This window comes from Tamandua tetradactyla, chromosome 11 (assembly GCF_023851605.1).
Source record: "Tamandua tetradactyla isolate mTamTet1 chromosome 11, mTamTet1.pri, whole genome shotgun sequence".
In the NCBI taxonomy this organism is placed as follows: domain Eukaryota; kingdom Metazoa; phylum Chordata; class Mammalia; order Pilosa; family Myrmecophagidae; genus Tamandua; species Tamandua tetradactyla.
In genome coordinates this window covers 39,108,022-39,133,588 of record NC_135337.1, presented here as the reverse complement: position 1 = coordinate 39,133,588, position 25,567 = coordinate 39,108,022, and the positions used below count along the sequence as shown (strand labels likewise).

The 25,567-nt window shown below is 34.7% G+C and overlaps 1 protein-coding gene across 1 annotated transcript in view; it reads right to left on the bottom strand.

The window, feature by feature from the left end:
• COL24A1 (collagen type XXIV alpha 1 chain) overlaps positions 1–25,567 on the bottom strand; it is a 427,584-nt gene that overhangs the window by 119,012 nt on the left and 283,005 nt on the right. The window contains exons 34-38 of the mRNA XM_077119355.1: positions 24,091–24,144; positions 21,842–21,895; positions 21,575–21,628; positions 19,328–19,381; positions 19,071–19,178 (exon numbers count right to left, since the gene is read on the bottom strand). Coding sequence (XP_076975470.1) covers positions 19,071–19,178; positions 19,328–19,381; positions 21,575–21,628; positions 21,842–21,895; positions 24,091–24,144 — 324 coding nt within the window. The remainder of the gene's footprint in view (positions 1–19,070; positions 19,179–19,327; positions 19,382–21,574; positions 21,629–21,841; positions 21,896–24,090; positions 24,145–25,567) is intronic.

Here is a 25,567-nt window from a genome sequence, read left to right as displayed (position 1 = left end):
ATAGTTAAGATGTCAATCCTACCTAAATTGATTTACAGATTCAATGCAATACCAATCAAAATCCCAACAACTTTTTTTTCAGAAATAGAAAAACCAATAAGCAAATTTATCTGGAAGGGCAGGGTGCCCCGAATTGCTAAAAGTATCTTGAGGAAAAAAAACGAAGCTGGAGGTCTCACGCTGCCAGACTTTCAGGCATATTATGAAGCCACAGTGGTCAAAACAGCATGGTATTGGCATAAAGATAGATATATCGACCAATGGAATTGAATAGAGTGCTCAGATATAGACCTTCTCATCTATGGACATTTGATCTTTGATAAGGCAGTCAAGCCAAGTCACCTGTGACAGAACAGTCTCTTCAATAAATGGTGCCTAGAGAACTGGATATCCATATGCAAACGAGTGAAATAGGACCCGTATCTCACACCCTATACAAAAGTTAACTCAAAATGGATCAAAGATCTAAACATTAGGTCTAAGACCATAAAACAGTTAGAGGAAAATGCAGAGAGATATATTATGAAACTTACAATTGGAGGCGGTTTTATGGACCTTAAACCTAAAGCAAGAGCACTGAAGAAAGAAATAAATAAATGGGAGCTCCTCAAAATTAAACACTTTTGTGCATCAAAGAACTTCATCAAGAAAGTAGAAAGCCTACACAATGGGAGACAATATTTGGAAACGACATATCAGATAAAGGTCTAGTATCCAGAATTTATAAAGAGATTGTTCAACTCAACAACAAAAAGACAGCCAACCCAAGTACAAAATGGGAAAAAGACTTGAACAGACACCTATCAGAAGAGGAAATACAAATGGCCAAAAGGCACATGAAGAGATGCTCAATGTCCCTGGCCATTAGAGAAATGCAAATCAAAACCACAATGAGATATCATCTCACACCCACCAGAATGGCCATTATCAACAAAACAGAAAATGACAAGTGCTGGAGAGGATGCGGAGAAAGAGGCACACTTATCCACTGTTGGTGGGAATGTCAAAGGGTGCAACCACTGTGGAAGGCAGTTTGGCGGTTCCTCAAAAAGCTGAATATAGAATTGCCATACGACCCAGCAATACCATTGCTGGGTATCTACTCAAAGGACTTAAGGGCAAAGACACAAACGGACATTTGCACACCAATGTTTATAGCAGCGTTATTTACAATTGCAAAGAGATGGAAATAGCCAAAATGTCCATCAACAGAAGAGTGGCTAAACAAACTGTGGTATATACGTATGATGGAATATTATGCAGCTTTAAGACAGAATAAACTTATGGAGCATGTAATAACATGGATGGACCTAGAGAACATTATGCTGAGTGAGTCTAGCCCAAAACTAAAGGACAAATACTGTAAGGTCCCACTGATGTGAACCGACATTCGAGAATCAGCTTGGAATATATCATTGGTAACAGAGACCAGCAGGAGTTAGAAACAGGGTAAGATAATGGGTAATTGGAGCTGAAGGGATACAGACTGTGCAACAGGACTAGATACAAAAACTCAAAAATGGACAGCACAATAATACCTAATTGTAAAGTAATCATGTTAAAACACTGAATGAAGCTGCATCTGAGCTATAGGGTTTTTTTTGTTTGTCTGTTTGTTTGTTTGTTTGTGTCTTTTTTTTTTACTATTATTATTATTTTTATTTTTTCTCTCTATTAACATTCTATATCTTTTTCTGTTGTTTTGCTAGTTCTTTTCCTAAATCGATGCAAACGTACTAAGAAATGATGATCATGCATCTATGTGATGATGTTAAGAATTACTGATTGCATATGTAGAATGGAATGATTTCTAAATGTTGTGTTAATTTCTTTTTTTTCTTTAATTAATAATAAAAAAAAAGTGTACAGCGTGCAACATGAGATTACAAGAAAAAAAAAGAAACTGGAAAGAATGGACCAAAAAGGAACAAGATAAAAATCCAGAAGAGGAAAAAAGTTTGGACATACCAAACAAAGGCTTTAAAAAAAAGTGATCCTCATTAGTACAATGAGGAAAACCCAGAATATGAAGACATTAGGAAAATGATGAATGAACAATATGAGAATCTCAGTAAAAAGACAGGCATTTTAAAAAGGAATCAAACAGAAATACTAGAATTGAAGACCACAATAACTGAATAGAAGAAATTAGCTAGGGGGTTTTAATAGCAGATTGGAGCTGGCAGAAAGGATCAGTGAACCTGAAAACAAGACAATTTAAAAAGAAATTATTTTGGCTAAGGAACAGAAATAAAAAAGACTGGGAAAAAAGAGGACAGTGTCGATGAGACCTGAGGGACAACTCCAAGTGTCCCAATATATATGCATTATGGGAATCCTAGAAGGAGAAGAGAGAAAAGACAGAAGAAACATTCAAAGAAATGCACTACCCAAAATATAAGGTTTGCACCAAATAAACATCTGTATCTTTGGTCTCACACAGAAGATGAAGTTTTAAAATATAGACCATATCATCATTTACCCTGTATTCTGATATACTTTAGTCCTATTCAGATCAGCTTCATATCTCTAGTCAAAGTCTGATCCTTTTCAATTCTTTAAACCATTTCTGTTGACTTTCATAGCTCCAAAGCTCTAACTCTGAGTCTCAGGTGTTACATAAATACCCAAAGTTTCTGGGAATGACTGGGGTATATACAAACAGCTCAGTATCTCAGAATTTAGAAATAACACTTACAACTTCTGAATATATGTGACTGCTGTAAGAGCTTATAACCTAAGACCCTTTACAATAAACCCCAACCTGAAAACTCACACTTTTGATTTCAGTTTACCGAGTTTTTAATATTATAGTTAGTCTATATGATTGAGGCGTGATAATATTTGTCTTTTTGTTTCTGACATTTCTTTCAACATACAACCTTTAAGGTTCATTCACCTAGCTCCATGCCTCACAACTTCATTCCTTCTTGAAGCTGCTCAGTAGTCCATTATATGTATACAGCACAATTTCCCCTTCCATTCCTCAGTCATTGTACCCTTAGGTCACCTCCATCCATTGTGAATTGTGAACACTGCGAACATAAACACAAGTGTGCAAATGTCCATTTGTGTTCCCACACTCAGTTCCCCCTGGTATGTATTGCTTTTGCTCATTTTTAAAAAATCAAGTTGTCTTTTAATTGTTGAATAGTAAGAATTCTTTATATATTCTGGATATTAAACCCTTATCAGATACCCTTATCAGGTATCCAAATATTCTCTTACATTGAATAGGTTGCCTTTTCAGTTTCTTGACAAAGTTCTTTGATGTACAAAAGTTTTTAATTTTGAGGAGAACCTATTTATCTATTTTTTTCTTTATTGCTTGTGTTTTAGGTGTCAAGTCTAAGAATCCACTGCCTATCACACTATCTTGAAGATGCTTCCCTACATTTTCTTCTAGAGGTTTTTTGGTCCTGTCCCTTATATTCAAGTCTTTGATCCATTTTAAGTTAATTTTTGAATAAAGTGTGAGACAGAGTTCTTCTTTTCTTCTCTTGCATATAGATATCCATTTCTCCCAGCATCATTTGCTGAAGAAACTATTCTGTCCTAGTTGAGTGGATTTGGCAGCCTTGTTGAAAATCAATTGCATGGGTCTATTTCTGAACTCTCAGTTTGGTTCCATTGATCAGAACGTCTATATTTATGCCAATACCATGCTCTTTTGACCACTGTAGCTCTATAATAATCTTTAAAGTCAGGAAGTGTGAGTCTCTGAACATCATTCTTGTTTTTCAAGATGTTTTTGTCTATTCATGTCCCTTACCTTCCAAATAAATTAGATAATTTGCTTTTCCATTTCTTCATAGTAGACCATTGGAATTTTGATTGGAATTGTGTTGAATCTGTAAATCAGTTTGGGTAGAATTGACAACTTAATGATATTTAATTTTCTAATACATGAACATGGAATGTCCTTCCATTTATTTAAGTTTTCTTTCATTTCTTTTAGCAATGTTTTATAGTTTTCTGAAAATAGATCCTTTAAATCCTTGGTTAAATTTATTCTTAAATATTTGATTCTTTTAGTTGCTATTGTAAACGGATTTTTTTCCTTGATTTTTCTCCTCCAATTGCTCATTATTAGCGTTTAGAAACACAACTGATTTTTGCATGTTAATCTTGTGTCCAACCACTTTAATGAATTTATTAATTAGCTCATAGATTTCTCACAGTTTTTTTTGAAGATTTTCTAAATATAGGATCATGTCACCAGCAAATAATGAAAATATTACTTCTCTCTTTCTGACTCAGATGCCTTTTATTACTTTTTTTGCCTAAGTGCTCTAATTAGAACTTCTAGCACAATGTTAAATAGGAGTAGTCATAGTGGACATCCTTATCTTGTTCCAGATCTTAGAGGGAAAGCTTTCACTCTTTCACCATAGAGTATGATTGTAGGTTTTTCATATGTATCCTTTAACATGTTGAGGAAATTTCTTCTATTCATATCTTTCAAAATGTTTTTACAAGAAAGGATGCTGGATTTTGTCAAATGCTTTTTCTGCATCAATCGATAAGATTATTTCATTTTCCCCCTTTGATTTGTTAATATGGTATATAACATCAATTGATTTTCTTGTAATTCTTTTAATGTGCTTTTGGATTTGTTGAGGATTTTTGCATCTATATTCTTTAGAGAAATTGGCCTATAATTTTCTTTTATTGCGGTATCTTTATCTAGCTTTGGTATAGGAAGGTATTAGCTTCATAGAATAAGTTAGGTAGGGTCCCCCCTTGTCCAACTTTTTGGTAGAATTTGAGCTGGAATGGTATTAATTCTTCTTGGAATGACTGATAGAATTTACCGGCAAAGCCTTCTTCTGATCCTGGGATTTTCTTTGTTGGGAGGTTTCTCAGGACTAATTCAATCACTTCATTTTTGACCATTGTGTTGAGATCTTCTATGTCTTTTAGAGACAGTGTAAGTTGTTTGTGTGTGTCTAGGAATTTGTTCATTTCTTCTAAGTTCTCTAATTTCTTGGCATACAGATGCTCATATCCTTTTATGATCCTTTTAAATTTCTGTTGAGTCTGCTATTAATGTCCCCCCTTTCTTTTCTGATTTTATTTACTTGCATCTTTATTCTTTCTTTGCCAGTTTAGCTAAGAGTTTGTTAATTTTATTGATCTTCTCAAAGGACCAACTTTTACTTTGTTGATTCTATTTTTTTGTTCTGGATTTCATTTTTTTTGGTTTAATCTTTATTTCCTTTCTGTGCTTACTTTGTTATTAGTTTGCTGTTTTTTCTCTAGTACATCATGTGTGCAGTTAGGTCTTTGATTTTACCTCCTTCTTTCTTTCTTTCTAATGTAAGCATTTAGGGCTACACATTTCCCTCCCAGCACTGCCTTTGGTGCATTCCATTAGTTTTGATATGTTGTGTTCTCATTTTCATTCACCCCAAGATATTTACTATTTCCACTACAATTTCTTCTTTGACCCACTGTTTGTTTAACTTCCACCTATGTATGAATTTTCCAGTTATCCATCTGTTATTGATTTCCAGCTTCATTCCATTATGATAGGAGAAAGTGCTTTGAATAATTTCAGCCTTATTGAAAGGTTAGGGTACCTGGTGCTAAACTATTCACAGACAATCGACTTCTGGGTCAGGTTTTACACATTGCAGAGCTGCTCCCTTACTGCAATCTACTGAAAGTCAGCTCTTGATACCAATATTTGTTTCTTTTTTATTCTTTGGTGAGTATTGTGTGATTCAAAGTTTATCACCATCCTTATGATTGAGTTTTCAGCTGACTTAATACAAAATACTTAGCTCAGTATAACATAAAACTATATACAGTATTATCACAAGAGCATTGGTACAGAATGTGAATTGTACATTCAAAGAGCATTACCATTATCACTACAAGGACTGAACAACCGAAAGCTAGGAAGTCCTGAAATCTTATAGTTCACATAAAAACTTGATAGAGGTTTTCCCAAATCAGACAACAATATTAAAAATTGACCTAACATTATCAACAATGAATTGTGAAGCTGAAAAAAACTTCTATACTATCAGTAACAAAAACCAAAATTTTAATCTCATCACCTGCCAGCAATTTTTAGTATTGTTACTGAAAGAACAGCCCTCCCCTACAAAATTCTTTGTTAATGTAAGTTCAAAGCAATTGCTACTGATAGCACTGAATTTTTTAGATGCAATTTTATTGAGATATATTCACACACCATATAATCTATCCAAAGTATACAATCAATAGCTCACAGTATCATCATACAGTTGCACATTCATCACCACAATTTTAGAATATTTTCATTACTTCCAAAAAATATAAAAATAAAAATAAGAAAGGACATCCAAAACATCCAAAACCCCTTATTTCCCTATTATTTACTTATTTACACTCTATATTATTATTCATCTGCCCAAACCTGGATAAAAAGAGTGCCAGTCACAAGGTTTTCACAATCACATGGTTACATCATAAAAGCTATATAGTTCTAGCCTTTTTCTGAGACTTGCATTTATTGAGACTTGTTTTGAGATACAATAAGTGATCTATCCTGGAGAACCATTCATGTATACTTGAGATGAATGTATATCCTGCTGTTCTGGGGTGCAATGTTCTGTATATGCCGGTAGGTCTAGCTCATTTATTAAATTATTCAGGTCCTCTGTTTCCTTATTGATTCTCTATCTAGATTGATTCTCTATCTATCTATTCATAAAATATATGTATTGAAGTCTCCAACTACTATTGTGGAGACGTCTATTTCTCCTTTCAGTTTTGGCAGTGTTTGCCTCATGTATTTTGGGTCACCCTGGTTAAGTGCACAAATAGTTATGATTGCTATATCTTCTTGGTGGACTGCTCCTTTCATTAATATATAATACCTTTATTTGTTTTGTAACATTTTTGCATTTAAAGTCTATTTTGTCTGGTATTAGGATAGCCACCCAAGATCTTTTTTGGTTACTACTTCTGTGGAATTTCTTTTTCCAGATTTTCACTTTCAACCTATTTGTATCCCTGACTCTAAGGGAATCTCTGGTAGACTGCATATAGATGGATCATATATTTTCTTTTTATCCATTCTGCCTGTTTGCATCTTTTGACTGGATAATTTAATCCATTATCTTTCAATGTTATTACTGTAAAGGTACTATTTACTTCAACCATTCTATCTTTGGCTTTATAGGTCATATCTTATTTTTGTTACTCTTTTTATCCTTTTAGTTACCCTTACTGATAATCTTCATTTTTACATCTCTTCTAAGCTTTTCTCTCCTTTCTTTTCTTTTCAGTTTGCAGAACTCCCTCTAGTATTTCTTGTAGGGCAGGACACGTGTTAACTAACTTTCTCAGTTTCTGTTTATCTGTTGAGTATTTTAAACTCTCTCTAATTAAAGGACAGTTTTGCCAAGTAAAGAATTCTTGCTGGGTAGTCTTTCAGTACCTTAAATATATCATACCACTGCCTTATCATTACCATAGTTTCTGATAAGAAATCGGCATTTAGTCTTATTGAGCATTGCTTATGTGATGAATCACTTTTCTCTTGCTGTTTTCAGAATTCTCTCTTTATCTTTGACATTTGACATCTTATTCATACATTTCTTGGAGTGGGTCTACTAGGATTTATTCTGTTTGGAGTATGTTGAACTTATTGGACAGGCATATTTATGTCTTTTATGAGGTTTGGGAAGTTTTTGGACATTACTTCTTCAAACATTCTTTCTGCCCCTTATCCCTTCTCTTGTCCTTCTGGGACACCTACGGCACATATATTTGTGTGTTTCATACTGTCATTAAATTCCCTGAGAGCCTGTTCAAGTTTTTCCATTCTTTTCTCTATCTGTCCTTTTGCCTATCTGATTTCAAATGTCCTGTCTTCTATATCACTGATTATTTCTTCTACCTGTCCAAATTTGCTGTTCTATGCCTCCAGCATATTTTTTGCTGGTAACTGGTTTGATTGATTATCTTGAAAAGATTATTCTGAAACTCAATTTCCCTTGCTTCTTTATGATTTTGCGATTGACTGGGTTTGCATTAATGGTCTTCTTTGGCACTTGGGTTGTCTGTATTTTTCAGCCAAAACAAGGCCAGAGAGGATGCAGGGGATGCAGACCAGTTCCAAAGAACACTGGGTAAAGGGTCAGAAAAGCAACTTTCCAAGACTGCACTTTAATAGCTGTCCAGCAGATGGCACACCTTAGAAACTTATTCTCCACAGCCTTACAAAGACAGGTATTTTTAGCCTTCTGTCTACTTTGCTTTTGACTTTGGTAAAAAATGACACAGTGGTCATGTTTTAGTTTGTTGTTGGAATGCAATATACCAGAGATACACAGGCTTTTATAAAGGGGATTTATTTAGTTACAAATTTACAGTTCTTTGGAGGAAAGGCAGCTGGCTTATGGAAAGGCACATGGTGATGTCTGCTGGCCTTCCCTCCTGATTTCTGGGTTGAAATGGCTTTTTCCAGGGTGATTCCTATCTGTATCTCCAAATGTGGAGGTCTGTATCAGCTCTAAGCTCTAAGCTGAGTTGTGCTGAGCTTGATGAGCTCTTTCTTCCTCTTCTGACTACCTCTTTTAAGCCTCCTGCTAATTAAACATCACTCATTGAAGAAGGCACTTCCTTAGCTGACCATAGAAGTAATCAGCCATAAATAAAATTCGTGTCCTATTTAAGTCCATAGCAACAGAACAACTGGGCACCATCACCTGGCCAAGTCAACATTTGAACCTAACTACTACAGGTCACCTGTCCAGAAAGGGCCAAGGCTGTGGCAGGATCTTACAGTCTAAATTTACCAAAGAAGAGCTGGATCAGCATTGTGCTGCATCCCTCTTTATTTCCAGGGAGGACCAGCCACCAGGGTTCCAACTGATCAGAAGCTGCCTACCTTGAGGGTTGGGGACGGGCATCAGGCTCTGCAACTGAGTGAGTCACTCACCACAGTTCCCCAGTCTCTTCATCCCACACTTCCCTGAATGTTGCACAGTACTCTTCTGGTTTACAGAGTCCTAGAACTGCTTTGTGGACATTTTCTGCATTTCAAACATCTGCCACAAGGAAAGCCCAAACCAAATGGCTTCACTAGTGAATTTTATCAAATATTGGTGAGAAGAATGAAAACCAATCCTGCTCAAACTCTTTCAAAAAAATTGAAGAAGAGGGAACACGCATGAACTCATTCTATGAAGCAAACATCACCCAGATAGAGACCACAACAAAAGAAAATTACTGATCAAAATCCCTTGTGAACACAGATGCAAAAATCATCATAAAAATACTAAGAAACCAAACAGAATGGTATATTTTTTCAATAGAAGAAATTCAATTAATGTAATACATTACATTAATAAAATGAAGGGGAAAAACACATGATCATACCAATTGATGCAGAAAAAGCATTTGGTAAAATCCTGCATCCCTTCTTGATAACACTGAGAAATCCAAAAATAGGAGACTTCCTCAACATAACAAAGGGCATACATGAAAAACCCACTGCTAACTCCAACTCAACAGTGTAAACTGTACACTTTTCCTCTGAGAACAAGAACAAGACAAGGATGGCAACTGTCATTGCTATTTAACATAGCTAGAGCAATGCGGCAAGAAAAAGGAATAAAAGGCATCCAAATTGGAAAGGAAGAAGTAAAACTTTCCTTATTTGCAGATGATATGATCCTATATATAGAAAATTTGAAAGGTCCACAACAAAGCTACTACAGCTAATAAATGAATTCAGGAAAGTGGTGGGGTACAAGATCAACATGCAAAAATTAGTATTATTTCTGTACTCTTGTAATGTATAATCTGAAGAGGAAATCATGAAAAAATTTTCATTAACAATAGCAACTAAAAGAATCAAACAGGAATAAATTCAGTTGAGAATGTAAAGGACTTATACACAGGAAACTACAAAACATTGCTAAAAGAAATCAAAGAAGACATAAAAAAATGGAAAGACATATTGTGTTCAAGGTTTGGAATATCAAATATTAAGATGTCAATTCTACCCAATTTAAAGATTCAACTCAATTCCAATCCAACTTCCAAAAAACCTTCTTTACATGAACGAAAAAGCCAATCATCTAATTTATATGGAATGGTAAGGGGCCTAGAATAGGCTAAAATATCTTGAAAAATAATATCAAATTTGGAGTACTTAAACTCCCCTATTTTAAAACTTATTACAAAGCTACAGTAGTCAAAACAACCTGGCACTGACACAAAGACAGATATTTAGACCAATGAAGTTGAATTGTGAGTTCAAAAATAAAAGCTCACATCTCTGGTGAAGGGATTTTTGACAAGGGTGCCAAGTCCCCTCAATGGGGAAAGGAAAGTTCTTCAATAAATGATGCTGGATGTTCATATGCAAAAGAATGAAGGTGGTCCCCTACCTCACACAATACACAAAATGGAGGAAAGACCTAAATATAAGAACTGAAACTAAAACTCTTGAGAAAAAAAGACAAGAACGCATCTTTAGGAAATAGTCTCTTAGACTTGATACCTAAAGCATGGGCAACAAAAGAAAAAATAGATAAATGGACTTTAACAAAATAAAAAATCTTCTGTGTATCAAAGGACTTTATCATGAAATTAAATAGAAACCTACAAAATGTGAGAAAATATTTGGAAACCACATATTTAATAAGGTCTTAATATCCAGAATATATAAAGAAATCTTACAACTCAAACAACAAAAAGACAAACAACCCAATTAAAAAATGAGGCAAAGACTTGAATAGATACTTCTCTACAGAAGATATACAAATGTTCAAAAAGCTTAAGAAAAGTTGCTGGACATGATTAGACATTAGGGAAATGCAAATTAAAATGAGATACCATCTTTTAACCCTTAGAATGGCTACAATTAAATAATGGAGACATGTATTGGACAGCATAGGAGAAATATTGTTGAATTCTCTCCTCTCCATTCTCAAACTACTTCTCTCTTAATATTCCAGATCTCCATTATAAAGCAGCAATATTTTGAGAATTATTAAAATGGTTTTCTCTTTTGCCTTTTAAGCACATGGACTTTGCCCTATTCAGTATGTGGCATCCACATGCTGGAAGGGGTGAATGCCTTAAGAGAAGATTTTTCTAGTTTCTTTGTTTCCAGCTTAAGCATTTCACAAGATAACTTGGGAGCATCTAGTACACAAGGCTATCCTAGATTTGCAGCCTGTTACTCACTGAATGGTTATGATCATCTACTCAGTTGTTCAGACTAAAACTAGGGTTTATGCTTTATTAGTATTTTTTCCTTTTTCTTAACATCCAAACCATCAGAAAATCCAATCAGCTATATTTCAACAATATATAACTATTCACTATCTCTATTATTCCCCTGCATTCTAAGCCTGAATTGTGCTAGACACATAATTGATACTTAATATTAGTACAGCGAGTGAATAAATAAGTGATGGAAGGTACACACAAAGGAGAAAATCCTTAGTATTACACAGTAAACTAGCCTACTTGGTATTCACTTGCATGGCAATAAAATCTTAAAGAACATCTACTAAATGTTGGAAGTAAAAACAAAGTTTGTAAATAAAAGGCAAAGTGTAACAGAGTTTTACAATACTTTTTTATCTTCCAGGGAATAGAGCTTATGGATTTACTAGAAACTTTCTGAGCATTAAACGTTTGCACTTTTTTTTTTATTTTTAACTTTTTAACTGTATTTTTATATATAAATTATAAAATATATATTTTTACTATATTTACAATTTTAAAGAACCCATTATATGTGAGAAAAGTGGTTACCTATATTCTATGTCATTTTATTCTGTCATTATAATCAGAAAGGTCTCCCTGGGTTCTTTTGTTCACTTTTTTTTCCTCTTCAAAGATCCACTTTTTGGGGAGGGAGACTAAACTTTAGTTAAAAAGTTTAGTTAAACTTTAGTTTAGTTTTAGGTTGGTTTAATCTAGTGTTTGTCCTGAAATGAACAAGTAATATTTTGCTCCAAAATGTTGGTTTTTGAAAGTTAACATTATCTACTGAAACACATTTGTGTATTTAGAAGCTTGCAGGACAGACTGGGAAAAAAAGAATCATTTTCTACAATATACATGTTTAAATAGCTTTCTGCAATAATTATAGAAATAAGAATATTATTATATAAATGTTGGTAATAGAGAAGAGTTTGCTTGATGTTGCCTATTGATAAAACAGAGGAAAAGCTGCTATTCTGTATTGATTGTTTAAAATTTTGTAACTGTTTTGTCTCAGAAGTACCAACTCATACATATCTTTAACAAATTTATTGAGATATAATTTACATACCATGCAATTTATCTATTTAAAGCTTAAAATTCAATTGTGTTTAGTATATTCACAAAATTGTGCAATCAACATCACAATCAATTTTAGAACATTCTCATTACCCCCAAAAGAAACTCTGTACTAATTACTAATCACTCCTCATTTCCTCTATTGATTTGCCTATTCTGGGTATTTTATATAAAGGGAATCTACATTATGTGGTTTTTTGTGACTGGCTTATTTGACTTAGAATAATCTTCTCATAAAAGTCTACCCATGTTATAGCATGTAACAGTGTTTCTTTCCTTTTAATTGCCATATAATATTACATTATATGGATAGGCCACATTTTATTTTTCATTTATCAGTTGATGATCACTTGGGCTCTTTTGACTTTTAAGCTATTATGAATAATGCTGCTATGAACTTTTGTGTCAAAGTTTGTATTTGAACATATGTTTTCAACTCTCTTGGATATTGTTTTAGTTTGCTAATGCTTCCAGAATGCAATATACCAGAAGTTGACTGGCTTTTATAAATGGGATTTATTAAGTTACAAGTGGATTGGCTTTTATAAAAGGGATTTATTAAATTACAAGTTTACAGTTCTAAGGCCATAACAATGTCCAAACTGAGGCATTCAGAGCTTGACTCTGAAGAAAGGTCAAGTGGCATCTGGGTTTCCTCTGTCACATGGGAAGGCATGTGGTGGCATTTGTTGGTCCTTTCTTAGCTCTTCTAGGGCAACTTTGAATTTCTTCTCTTAGCTTGCCTTGGTTCTCTTCAGATTCTATCTTGCTTAGTATCTTAAGGGGAAATCAAATGGCAATGTCTGCTGGGCTCTGGTTCTGTCTAGCCTCTACTGGCTCTCTTAGCTCCTGGTGTCTCCTGGGGCTTCTTTATTTCCAAATGTCTGCATCTCTGTGGCCCCTGACCTGTCTATCCACGTGTTCTTTTAAAGATTCCAGTAAACTAATCAAAGCCCACCTTGAATGGTTGGAGTCATATCTCCACCTAATCAAAAGGTCACACCCACATTGGATGTGCCACATATCCATAGAAACAATCTAATAAAAGGTTCCACCCTAAACAATAGCTCTGCCTCCACAAGTGTGGATTAGAACAGAAAGAACATGGCTCTCTGGGGTACGTAACAGTTTCAAACCAGCACAGGTATATACCTAAGGATATTTCTTGGTACTATGATAACTCCATGTTTAACATTTTGAGGAAATGTCAAACGTTTTTTTAAATTTTGCAAATTTACATCCCAGCAGCAATGTAGAAGAGTTCTAATTTTTCCCTATCCTCACCAAAAGGTGTAATTTCTGTCTTTTTAATTATATTCTTTCCTAGTGAATGTAAAGGGTACTGTATCTCACAGTGATTTTGATTTGCATTTCCCTAATGGCTAATGCTTGAGTATCCTTTCATGGGCTTATTGGCCATTTATTTGTATATCTTCTTTGGAGGGATGTCTGTTTAAATCCTCAGTTGGATTATTTGTCTTCTGATTGTTTAATTGTAAGAGTTCTTTATATATTTTGGATTCAAGTCTCTAATCAGAATATGATATGCAATTATTTTCTTCCATTCTGTGGGTTGTCTTTTCACTTTCTTGATGGTGTCCTTTGAATGACTAAAGTTGTTAATTTTTATAATTCTAATTTATCTATTTCTTTCCTTTTATTGCTTATATTTTTGGTGTTGTAGCTAAAAGGCTTAGCCTAACCCAAGGTCACAAATATTTACTCCTATGTTTTCTTCTTATACTCCTACAGGTTTAGTTCTTACATTTAGTTAATGACCCATTTTGAGTTAGTTTCTTTTGTATGTTACAAGGAAGGGGTCCATAACTTCATTCTTCTGCATGGGGATGTCCAGTTGTTGTAGCTGTTGCAACTGTTGAAAAATCTATCCTTTCCTCGTGGAATTGTCTTGGCACCTCACATGTTTTATCATTTATATTTATTTCATTCTATTTTTTCCTGAAATTTTATCCCTGAATATAGCCAATAACTACATATTGGTAAACAAAGTTTAGAAACTACTAGAGTGATTACCATCAGAGACTAGATTCCTAATCTGCTTAAAACCTTTCAATGGCTTAGTCTCACACCTTGAATAAAACCCAAATTTCTTACCACGGCTTAAAATGTTCTTCATGATCTGCTTCCTACCTTTTTTCCTTCAAACTCTCCCAAACTACTTTTCACCTTCTATGCTCCTGTTACAAAAGCTTCCTTTTAGATTCCCCAAAATACCTTAGCTCATTCTCAATTCTACAACTTGGTTGTTGCTGGTCTTTCTACCTTAAAGATCTTCCTACAACTCCTGCCAGACTGGTTTCTTTTCATTCTTCAGGTCTCAACTCGATTGTCCGCTATTCAGAGAAGCCTTCCCTGATTGCTTTAACCAAAACAGGCTTCCCTACCCTTAACTAGTTGACTTACTTACCCTTAACCAGTTATTCTCTCTCATGACTCTGTTTATTTCCATCATCACATTTATTACAATCATCTAATCTATTGCTAATCTTCTCTTCTAGATTGAAAGATCTGAATAAGACCTTACTGGCCTTATTCACTGTTATATCCCAATGCTTAGCACAATCCCTGGTGCATAAAAGATGCTATATAACCTTTTCTTCCAAAGAAAATCTATACAGAAGCTAGTATGTTAAATACATTCAAGAATCTTTTTCTGGTTGAAGTAGGAGTGGAAGGAACAGATCCCTGCCAGCTCAGCACCCCTCATGACACAACCCTCTTTGGAGGTTCTGCATCGCTAACCCCTTTATTATATGAAATGCGTAATCTTAAAAATGAGAGTGACTCACCCAACAATGTACAGCTCTTTTGTAGTTGAGCAGAGGTTTGAACAAGGGTCACGTGGTGGTCAGTCCAGGGCTCTTTCCATTTCTGTATTGCTTTATGACAACGAGTTCAGAACAAGCCTAACGTAACACCAGAGTCAAAGGAATCACTTAGATGACAGAGATTTAGATTAAACCTTTTCTCTTTAATGTTTGTCACTGACCCCAAATTCCCAATCTGATTATTTTTCATAGTTTTCAAGTAGATAGTCTCTCAAAAAGAAGTAAAAGCATGTATACCTTATCATTCTTTTCTAGCAATTGATATTCCTTTCATCTTTATGATTTCATTTTTCAGAGCCTATTGGAAAAGCTTAGAGAGAGGTAATTTAATAATTTCATCTTCTCCTAAGATCTTCCCCACTACCTAATATCCTACCACCTTAACCATATGGGGAAAACCAAGCTTTAATGAACCAATTAAATTTTCACCTAAAGGAATAAGATAAGCCAATTTCATGTTTTTGCATTTAATTTTGGAGTCCATATCTCCACATCTGTTTAAATCTTAGATATCACAGCGGTAGATTTTTTTTAAGAAATGGATGAGAGACATTACGTCAGGCAGATGTTTCCCATTTTTTTCCTCATACAGAGTTATGCATTTAGGCAACTGAACATCTTAGTACAGATCCAAGCATAGAATGCTGTATTTTCTTCTGTTCAAAGGAAGACTTGGATTTGGAACTTCTCACACGCTTCCCTTGGCATATTTTTCAATCCAGTTCTCATTCTCCAATCTTCTAGAAAGTTAGAACATCTCTTGTCTTAGAGAAAGTATTTTTTTGTTTGTTTTTCTCTTTTTCTTTTTTAAGAATTCAAGGTAATATCTTTGTAACATTGCCCAAGGAAGAATTTTTAAAGTGCAAAAATAGATCCAACATCAGGCTGTCTGATTAAGCAATAGTTTCTTGTATCATAAATTTTTTTTGAAAAAATATGCTATGGTATTTTTAGTGAGTTTATGAGTTGAAAGGCACTTAAAATTCCAAAGAGAACAGCGAAAGAATAAAAGAGAAACACACATGCGTTGTGACTAAAAAAGGCACTAAAGATGTGTACTAGGCAGGATTGTTCCCTGGGAGATATCATGAAGCAGATGAAATCTGTGTTTATCATTTTCCAAACTTCGTTTTGAGTTCCGTTTCATCTCTGCTCTGCCCACTACCAGATGTCATGCAACATCATTTCCTCCCTGGGATCCCAGGCTTTCTTGCTTTATGCATGTTTTAGGCTTTTCCTTCTTTTATTTTAGTTCTGTGTTCCCTTTCCCCATACCTTCTTAGAGTTCTGCTAGAATACTGGGCTAGTTGATTTAAAAAAACACATGCTAAAGTATTAAAAATCTTAAATGAAACTATAAGTTTGTTAAGAATTCTCATGGAGATGACTACATTCTCTTGGTACTTGTTACTTGGCTTCTCTGTGAGTTCTGACCTAATACTAATGGAAGAGGGATGAATGCTCTGAAAGGGATGAAAATGATCAAAAACCCTAGAAAGGCAAAACATAGGACGAGGACTCTGCACCTCATGAATAAGTTAATTGTGGCTTAGAGAGAGACAGAGAAGTCAGAAAATAAGGAATCTAGTCCCAGATCATCCATCTGCTATATCAGCTTGTATAAGACGTTTAGCTATCAGGGCCTTAGTTTTTTCAGTAGTAAAACTGGGAATAATAACATCTACAGGTTATTGGGAGGATTCTATGAGAAAATAGAAGTGGAAAATATATATTATTCAGTGTCTCAACCAAATGACATTTAAGAGATCTTGTTTTGGGGGGGTGGGGGGGTGGGAGGTAAACTAATGTTTTGTATTTGCTGTAGTGGCATACCCACCAATTTTCCAACATTGGGAGGGCAGAAAAGAGGAGAAATTGGTATTTTAAACACTACTTAAAACTGGAGGAAAAAAGACCCAATTTATCAATGCTCAAGAACAACACATGATGCTTCTGGTTCATCCTCAGTCTTCAATTTCATTTTGAAATATGTTAGTATAATTTATCTATTATTTGGGGGACGAAGTGATATATTATTAATATTGCCAAAGCAGTATTGTGATGGATAAACGATGTGGATGGTGAGGTGGCCAGTTTGTGCTTCACTTATGATATCTGTTGTATTCTTCCAGTTAGGCCTTTTCTTGAAGTCTTTGCAAATCTAATCAAGCAGACTGGAGTGGAAATTATCATTGGTAGGGCATTCAATGCTTTGGAGGTTAGAAACCAGAGAAAGAGAAGTATTTAAAAAAAAGTGTGATGATTATAAACCTTATAAATCACTTTGTCTCCCAACCTGTTGGCATGATTTGCTCACTCAGGATATGTTCTCTCTTAAGTGCCCATGTGGAAACACTGGAGCACAGAAGTACTGGACACTGGGGTGTATGGGAAGTAGTAAAGACAGAACAATTGCTTTTGAAACATTGTGATTTCTCTTGGGGAAGAGACCCACATGCATAAATGTTAACTCACAATCTTGAAAAGGCTAAATAAGACTATGAGAGTCTAGAGGAAAGATCAATTACTTTCTGGAGGGCAAAAGGGGATATCTCTCCAATTCTGAGAATATATAAGTCTCTAAGGCAAAGAATACTTAGAGAAGTACAAAGAGAATAATCTTGACGAACACACATTTAAGGACATGAGTCAAAGATGAGGGAATAGTAAAGTAAACAGTAAAGTGATCAGAGAGGCTGCTGGTTTGAAATGATGTATGTACCCTAGAAAAGCCATGTTTTACTCCTAATCTCATTTTGTAAAGGCAGATGTTTCTCCTAATCCCTATTCAGTATCGTATGTTTGAAACTGTAATTAGATCATCTCCCTAGAAATGATTGAGTGGTTGTTAAACTGGATTAGCTGGAGGCATGTCTCCATCCATTCGGGTGGGTCGATTAGTTCCTGAAGTACTATAAAAGAGGAAACATTTTGGAGAATGAGAGATTTGGAGAGAGCAGAGAATGCTGCAGCACCATGAAGCAGAGTCCACAAGCCAGTAACCTTTGGAAATGAAGAAGGAAAACGCCTCCCGGGGAGCTTTATGAAACAGGAAGCCAGGAGAGAAAGCTAGCAAATGATGCCATGTTTGCCATGTGCCCTTCCAGCTGAGAGAGAAGCCCTGACTGTGTCTGCCATGTGCCTTCTTACTTGAGAGAGAAACCCTGAACTTCATTGACCTTCTTGAACCAAGGTATCTTTCCCTGGATGCCTTTGATTGGACATTTCTATAGACTTGTTTTAATTGGGGCATTTTCTAGGCCTTAGAATGGTAAACAAGCAACTTATTAAATTCCCCTTTTTAAAAGCCATTCTGTTCCTGTTATATTACATTCCGGCAGCTAGCAAACTAGAGCAGAGGCCATATGGGGCAGTATACAACAGCTATCATAAATGAAACATTTAAGAAAGAGAGATATTGTTTTCATTTGTCTTGAGGTGATAAAGCTTATTCAATTCGAAATTTAGAATTTCCCTTAAAGTTATAATACTACGGTCTAGATCAATTTAGGATAGCTTATATTAGATTTGTAATGGATTCTTATTTCATCCTATAGTTAAGATACTATTCTACAGGAAGAATGTCAGTAAAAATTAATATTATCCACTCAAACTAAGCTCAAGAAACAAAATATTCTCCTTCAAATAAATGCTTTATGACAGAAATCTCATGACTTACGACTTATGCAAAATACAGGAAAAGAATTTTTCCTCTTTGGATCCTGGCAGGGGTTGGGTTGGGGGGATACTGATGATCACTGTTCTGGTTGGCCCCTCTCTCAAGTCACAGTTCCACACCTCCAATTATCCACTGGATACATACGGGATTAGTGTGTGTGTGTGTGTGCGTGCGCGTGTATGTGTAGGTCTAAGGACTGAATTCACTGAATATTTGAAAATGAACCCAGCAGTACTTACCAGAGGACCCATCAGACCTGGTCCACCCAAGAGCCCTGTAGTTCCTGGTAATCCTACATCTCCTTTTTCTCCATTTTCTCCAATAAGTCCCCTTCCTCCTGGGGTCCCCTGCAATCAAATACACATTTTTTAAAAAGGAAATACAGTGAAATAATTATACCATGCAATAAATAGACTTTCGATCGTCACACAAAAATAATTATTTCTTATATTTTAAAGATTTCTATTTTATATACAATGTTAAAAGTTTAATTTACCTTTAATCCATCTTTTCCTTGCAGACCTTCTTCTCCAGGTGCTCCTGGTTCACCCTATTTTGTTCCAGAAACAGTTATATTAATTATTTTCATAAATTATGTATATTTTGTCATCCCCCCTTACAGATTTTAATTAGAGAAGTTATGGGCTTACAGAATAATCATGCATAAAATACAGAATTCCATATATCACTCTACTGATAATACCTTGCATTGGAGTGGTACATTTGTTACAATTGATGAGCGCACATTTTAATAACTGTGCTGTTAATCATAGTCCATGATTAAACTTAGAGCTACTGCTTATGCTATGCAGTTCCATGGATTACAAAAAATTATTCCTGTACCAAATATATAATCTAAAATTTCCCCTGTTAATCACATTCAAATATATAATTCAGTGATGTGAATAACATTCACAATATGTGCTATCACCACCACCAGCCATTACTAAAACTTTACCATTGTCCAAAATAGAGACTCTGTATACTTTAACTCCCTGTTCCTTATCTCTACCCTGTCCCCTGGTAACCTATAATCTAGATTCTGACTTTATGAATTTGCTTATTCTAGTTATTTCATATCAGTAAGATCACAGAATATTTATCCTTTTGTTATCTGGCTTATTTCACTCAACAGGATGTCGTCAAGATTTATCCATGTCGCATGTATTAGAAAGAACTCCATTCCTTTTTATCATTATTTTTTAATTTTAATTTAGTTTTATTTTACTTGTATGCTATATGATAGGGGTCATATTTCATTCTTTTTCCATGTGAGTATCCCCTTATCACAGCACCATTTGCTGAATTTTTGTTTGTTTGTTTGTTTGTTTGCTTGTTTGTTTGGGAAGTGCATGGGCCGGAAATCGAACCTTGGCCTCCCATATGGCAGATGAGAATTCTACCACTCAACTACCCTCGCACCCTTTCCATTCCTTTTTAATGGCTGAATAATATTCCACCAAATCATTTATCTTAGTTTATTGTTTAACCCTTAGCATCTATGGAAACTAGCAGGTTGCATACATTTACTCCTACTTCCACTTCCTTTTTAAGGGAGATGTGACAGTATAATAAGTATGATTAATTTTCCTTGGATAGCTCTGCAGATGACTAATGGAGTCATCATATTAAAAATCCAAATACAGGACAGCCACAGAATGACCACAAATCTTCAATAATTTAAAGGTAATATATTCATTTGGAAGCTCTGGACATTTGTACAACTAGGCTTGTTTCTTAGCTCAAGGAATGTAAACATTGCATACCATAAAATAATAATATTTTATTATATTAATTTTACATAGACCATTCAAATATTTAATTTAGTTATGATCACTCTACCATATTTATAGTGTTTCTGTGTTTTCTCCCTTACAGAGGAGAGGCAAAGACTAAGGCTCTGATAATTCAAAAGAACCTATCTTCTAGATACAGAACATGCAGTGAAAGAGTTTTATCACTGCCCTCCTCTCCTACTACTGATACATCTATTACTGATATCCCTCACCCAAAGAAAAATGAAAAGGACAAAGAAAGAAATCAATCAAAAAAAAAAAAAAGAAAGAAAGAAAGAAATCAGATGAAAAATATATCTCCCTACCTTGCCTTTTAGTAAATAAATGCCTCTAAAAATTACTGCGGGCACTGTTATCTTAGAAGAAAACTCCTCTCCACAGCTCAAAATAAAGGTTATCTGTATTAGTATAACTTCTCTAAGCTATTTAATTATAGCTATTTACAATTATGTCCTTGAAACTTTGCATAATTATAGTTCTGCTTTTTAATATAAATTATAGTTAAATCCTTTGTCTTATTAGGTCAGGAAATATACTGAATTGATCATTGGTACTTGTGAAATTCTACTTAATGGTAAGTTTAGCAACAGAGTGTCTCCACATATTTAGCAAGGGTTCTGAAGGATATACCTGATTCTAAAAGGATATATGAGGTAAGGACTCTAAATGCTACTTAATTATAATGAACAGAGTTTAGCATGCAGTTTTTGAAATTAAAAAGTAAAGACAAGGGCAGGCCATGGTGGGTCATCAGGCAGAGTTCTTGCCGGCCATGCCAGAGACCTGGGTTTAATTTCCGGTGCCTGCCCATGTAAAAAAAAAAAAAGGAAAGACAAAACATTTCCTATAATGTGTCAGAAAGGTTTATTGTGCTAATTTTTGAGCTATTTAGGCTGATAAACTTTGAGTCTCTGAAATGCATCAACAGATTTTCAGTAGGTACTTACCCGTAACCCTGGTTCCCCAGCTCCTCCAACACTGCCTGCAGGTCCAACATCTCCCTGAAGAAAGAAAAAGGAAGATCAAATTCTTTTCTGACAAAATTGCATGTCTAATTCATGAGGGAGAATGGCTCCAAAAAGCTTCCCATTTTTTACTGTTGGTCTATACTTGTTTGCAAGATATCTGGGTGGGTGTTTGCCAAACAATGGTAAATGGAGGGGACTCAATGGTGAAAGTTTAATACTATTTCCTTTTGTTTGTGAGAAAGTTACCTTGGCACCTGGCTCCCCTTGCAGACCAGATTCTCCTTCAATGCCTGGGAGTCCCTAGAAGAGAATGATCTGATAAGTCACCGATAAGCATCACTTCACCAATTACAAAGGCAATTAAGAATCTCACAGGAAGATGTTAGTAATTTTAAACTCAAGAGTAAGAGATCTGTTTCAGAAAATGATATATTTTTCTTTGTTGCCCCTTCATAAATTTCATGGCATTAGATTAGACCAGAAACTTTCTGGAATCCTTTTAACAGCTCAAATTGCAAAAAAAATAGATTTCACTTGAAATCAGGACTTTCAAGATAAGTTTCTTCTGAATTTTCCTTTCATCTTGTAATCCTTGGTCACAGAATGAAAGGCAACTACTTCTCATGTCCTCTTCTCATTTCATACCTTCATACTTTTACTGTCTACCATGCTTCCTCATTTTTGCTTTTCCCATCCCTTTCTGTTGTGTCCTCTTGAAACCTACTTTCTTAAAAAAATGCATTTTTCTTTATTGGTTTTACAAAAAAGAAATAACAAAATTAAAACATGAATTTATTCATATTATAATACATAGATACTTACATATATATATTTTTCTAGCTCCCTTCCATGGGGGGCCCAGTTTTATTGGGGAGCTTTTTACTTCCTTTAACATGGAAAACATGCAATTTCTAGCAACCTTTGGTTTTTCCAAGACTAGAGCTCAGTAGATTTAAGGAGCCTGCAATTGCTTTTGTATTTTTTCTTTGTCTCCCCAAAACATTTATCTTCCCTTTTTTCCTTCTCTCTCTCTCTGTGTATCTGTCTACACTAATACACACAAACACACACATGCACACGCACACGCGTGCATATTCTGTAATGCCTATGTTTTTGGAATAGGAGGATAATTTAAAGCATAACAGTAACATCTTGACCAAAATTTTCCTCTTTGCTTTCTATCTTCAGGGATTTTTCAATTTCTGATCCATGGATGATAATCTTCCTTATAATTAGTAGACATTAAAATACCCTTCATATGGCATTTATGCTAATTTAGACAGGAAGTTCCTTTTTCTATTTCGATCTAATTTGTGCAGCCCACATTTACTTTTTAAACTTTATTTTAATAAATGTTACACATGCTCAGCAGAATAGATGGGCTTATAATGAAAAGGAACAATCTTATTCCTCAGAGGCAACTACTTTTTTAAAACAAATTTTGTTTTAAGTTCTCCTAGAGATTGTTTCTGTGACTAAAGAAGTACATTGCTACTTCTTGTTGTAGCACTCTGATAAAAATTTCATTCATTTATACAACCTCCCCTTTTACCATCATTTCCTTAATTATTTAATAGCTGTATTATTTTACTTCTTCTGTTGGTTACCTTTATGACTTACTCACTGTTAGTACAGTGAAATACTTAAGAGAAAGGACACTGAAGCCTGGTTTTCTGCTCTGTCTCAGAAATTATACAACTGCATATTCCATTCCAAGATTAAAATTCTTTCTTAAAAGAAAATTAGATCTCTCTCAGACTTCTTCCATATTAAAACTGCTTTTAATATGGACCTCCTCCAGTCCCTACTTTTTCCCCAAGTTGTCAGTCCTCTTGGCCTCTCTTACTGCTTCCTTAGGCTAAATTCATTAGCTGATCTTCTGGAATAGTTTCCTTCCATTACCTCTTTACTTTTACCAATCCTTGATCAGTGCTATAATTTGCCTTCTCCATTTGTATTCCCAGATGAATACTGCTGGAGAAAATTATACACTTGTACAAAGTGGCACTAATAGATACTGAGAGGCATAGTGACTATTTACTTTTTGTTCTATCATTTTAAATGAGTTAAGTGTAAGAAGAGAACTTTAAATGTAAAAATTAGGTTCATACCACATCATCTCTGTTTTTAATGGTGTTGAAAGCTTTTTCCTCAATGTAAAACAAAATTCTGTAGAATTATCCTTTATAATATATTTGTAATATATAAAATTTACTAGAGGAGGGGGTGCGAGGGTAGTTCAGTGGCACCTGCCATGCAGGAGACCCGGCTTCAATTCCTGGCACACGCACTTCCCAAACAAACAAGCAAGCAAGCAAAGAACCAACCAAACAAACAAAATTCAGCAAATGGTGCTTCAATAAGGGGTTACTCACATGCAAAAAGAATGAAATGTGACCCCCCACACACAGCATACAAAAAAAAAAAATTCACTAGAGGAGTCTTCGAGAATGTATTGGATACTGATGAACCAAGAAGAGCCACAAAAGAATTACCTCAGCACCCGTCTCCCCTGGAGGTCCAGCGTCACCTTGCAGCCCTCGAGGACCCTATATTAGAAATAAAATGTTAAATCTGAGAAATTAAGTTTACTTTATATTTCAATAAATATATGCATATAAACATGGAGTTGGTAATAATGTATATATCATAATATAATACATTTATTAATTCATTGATATACTCTCTGTATAAACTAAATTAATATCTAAAGTTGATTCACCAGTTTTTTTGTGTGTGTTTGTGAGACTACTATTAAACTATGATGGGAATCAAAAGGAAAGGGAAGGAAAGAAATAATAGTGACATTCATTCTTTTATTTTCTGACTCAGTCATAAAACAAACATCTGTTAAGCACTTAATAAGTATGAGATATTTGCAAAGGGCTTTCACAAATAATCTTATTTAACGGACATGACAGTTATAAGTCTACTTAATATTCCCGGTGAATATATGACAAAAAAATTAAAAATATGTTGGAGCTTGCTTGATGACATATTTTATTCTCATAGTGAGTCCAGTGAAACAATTCTTCTGTTTCTTATTAATAGATGTCACAATGTTTACATAGGACAATGACTAATGTATAATCAAATGCATGCTGGGACCGTTATGGAAATCTTGGTCACTGTGCTGCTGAATAGTATCTTTTTTTTTTGGCTTGGACAGGCATTGGGAATCGAACCCGGGTCTCCGGCATGACAGGTGTGAACTCTGCCTGCTAAGCCACTGTGGCCCACCCTGAATAGTATCATTTTAACTAAATGAATATTGAATAATCAGTTTATTACAGAAATATCAAATTGTTGACCCAAAGGGATCTATTTATTAGTGTATGGAAGCCATTTAACTATCTATAATTGTTTTAGATGGATTGATAGTTACTTAGCAAAACTATAATATAATGTTATTTTCCCAGCCATCCAGAAAAGCTACATACATATTGGGTCTTTCTGGAAAAACAGTTCAAGGCAGTATATATATATGTTTTTTTTTTAGATTTAGAGAATAACAAGATCATCCGTTGTCTTTTTTTGAGATTACACTCTACCACAATTTTGTAAATGCCTCACTTGTAAAATACGCAGTAAGGGGTAAGAAAAACTAAGGTATCATTAGTTACTTAAACTACTTTATAAAATTGTTACAGCAATGCTCACTTTTAAATATTTGAAAAGTATGGAAAGTACACATGAGAAAGCAGATTAAGTAAATAATCCTACCATCAGAGGCAATTTAATCAGAAGCAATACATGTTTTATTTACTTTGGCCCCTTAGCATCCAGCCCAGTAATTAATGTAGAGTAGGCATTCAAAAAATATCTGTTGAGTTGATTTCAAGCAGTAAGCCAATTATCCCAGCATTATTCTTTAAAAAATTCATCCTTCCTACTGATTTGTGACACTGCCCTTAATAAAAATTAAATTCTTGAATGTAATGATTTATTGAAAGACCATATTTTCTGTTCCAC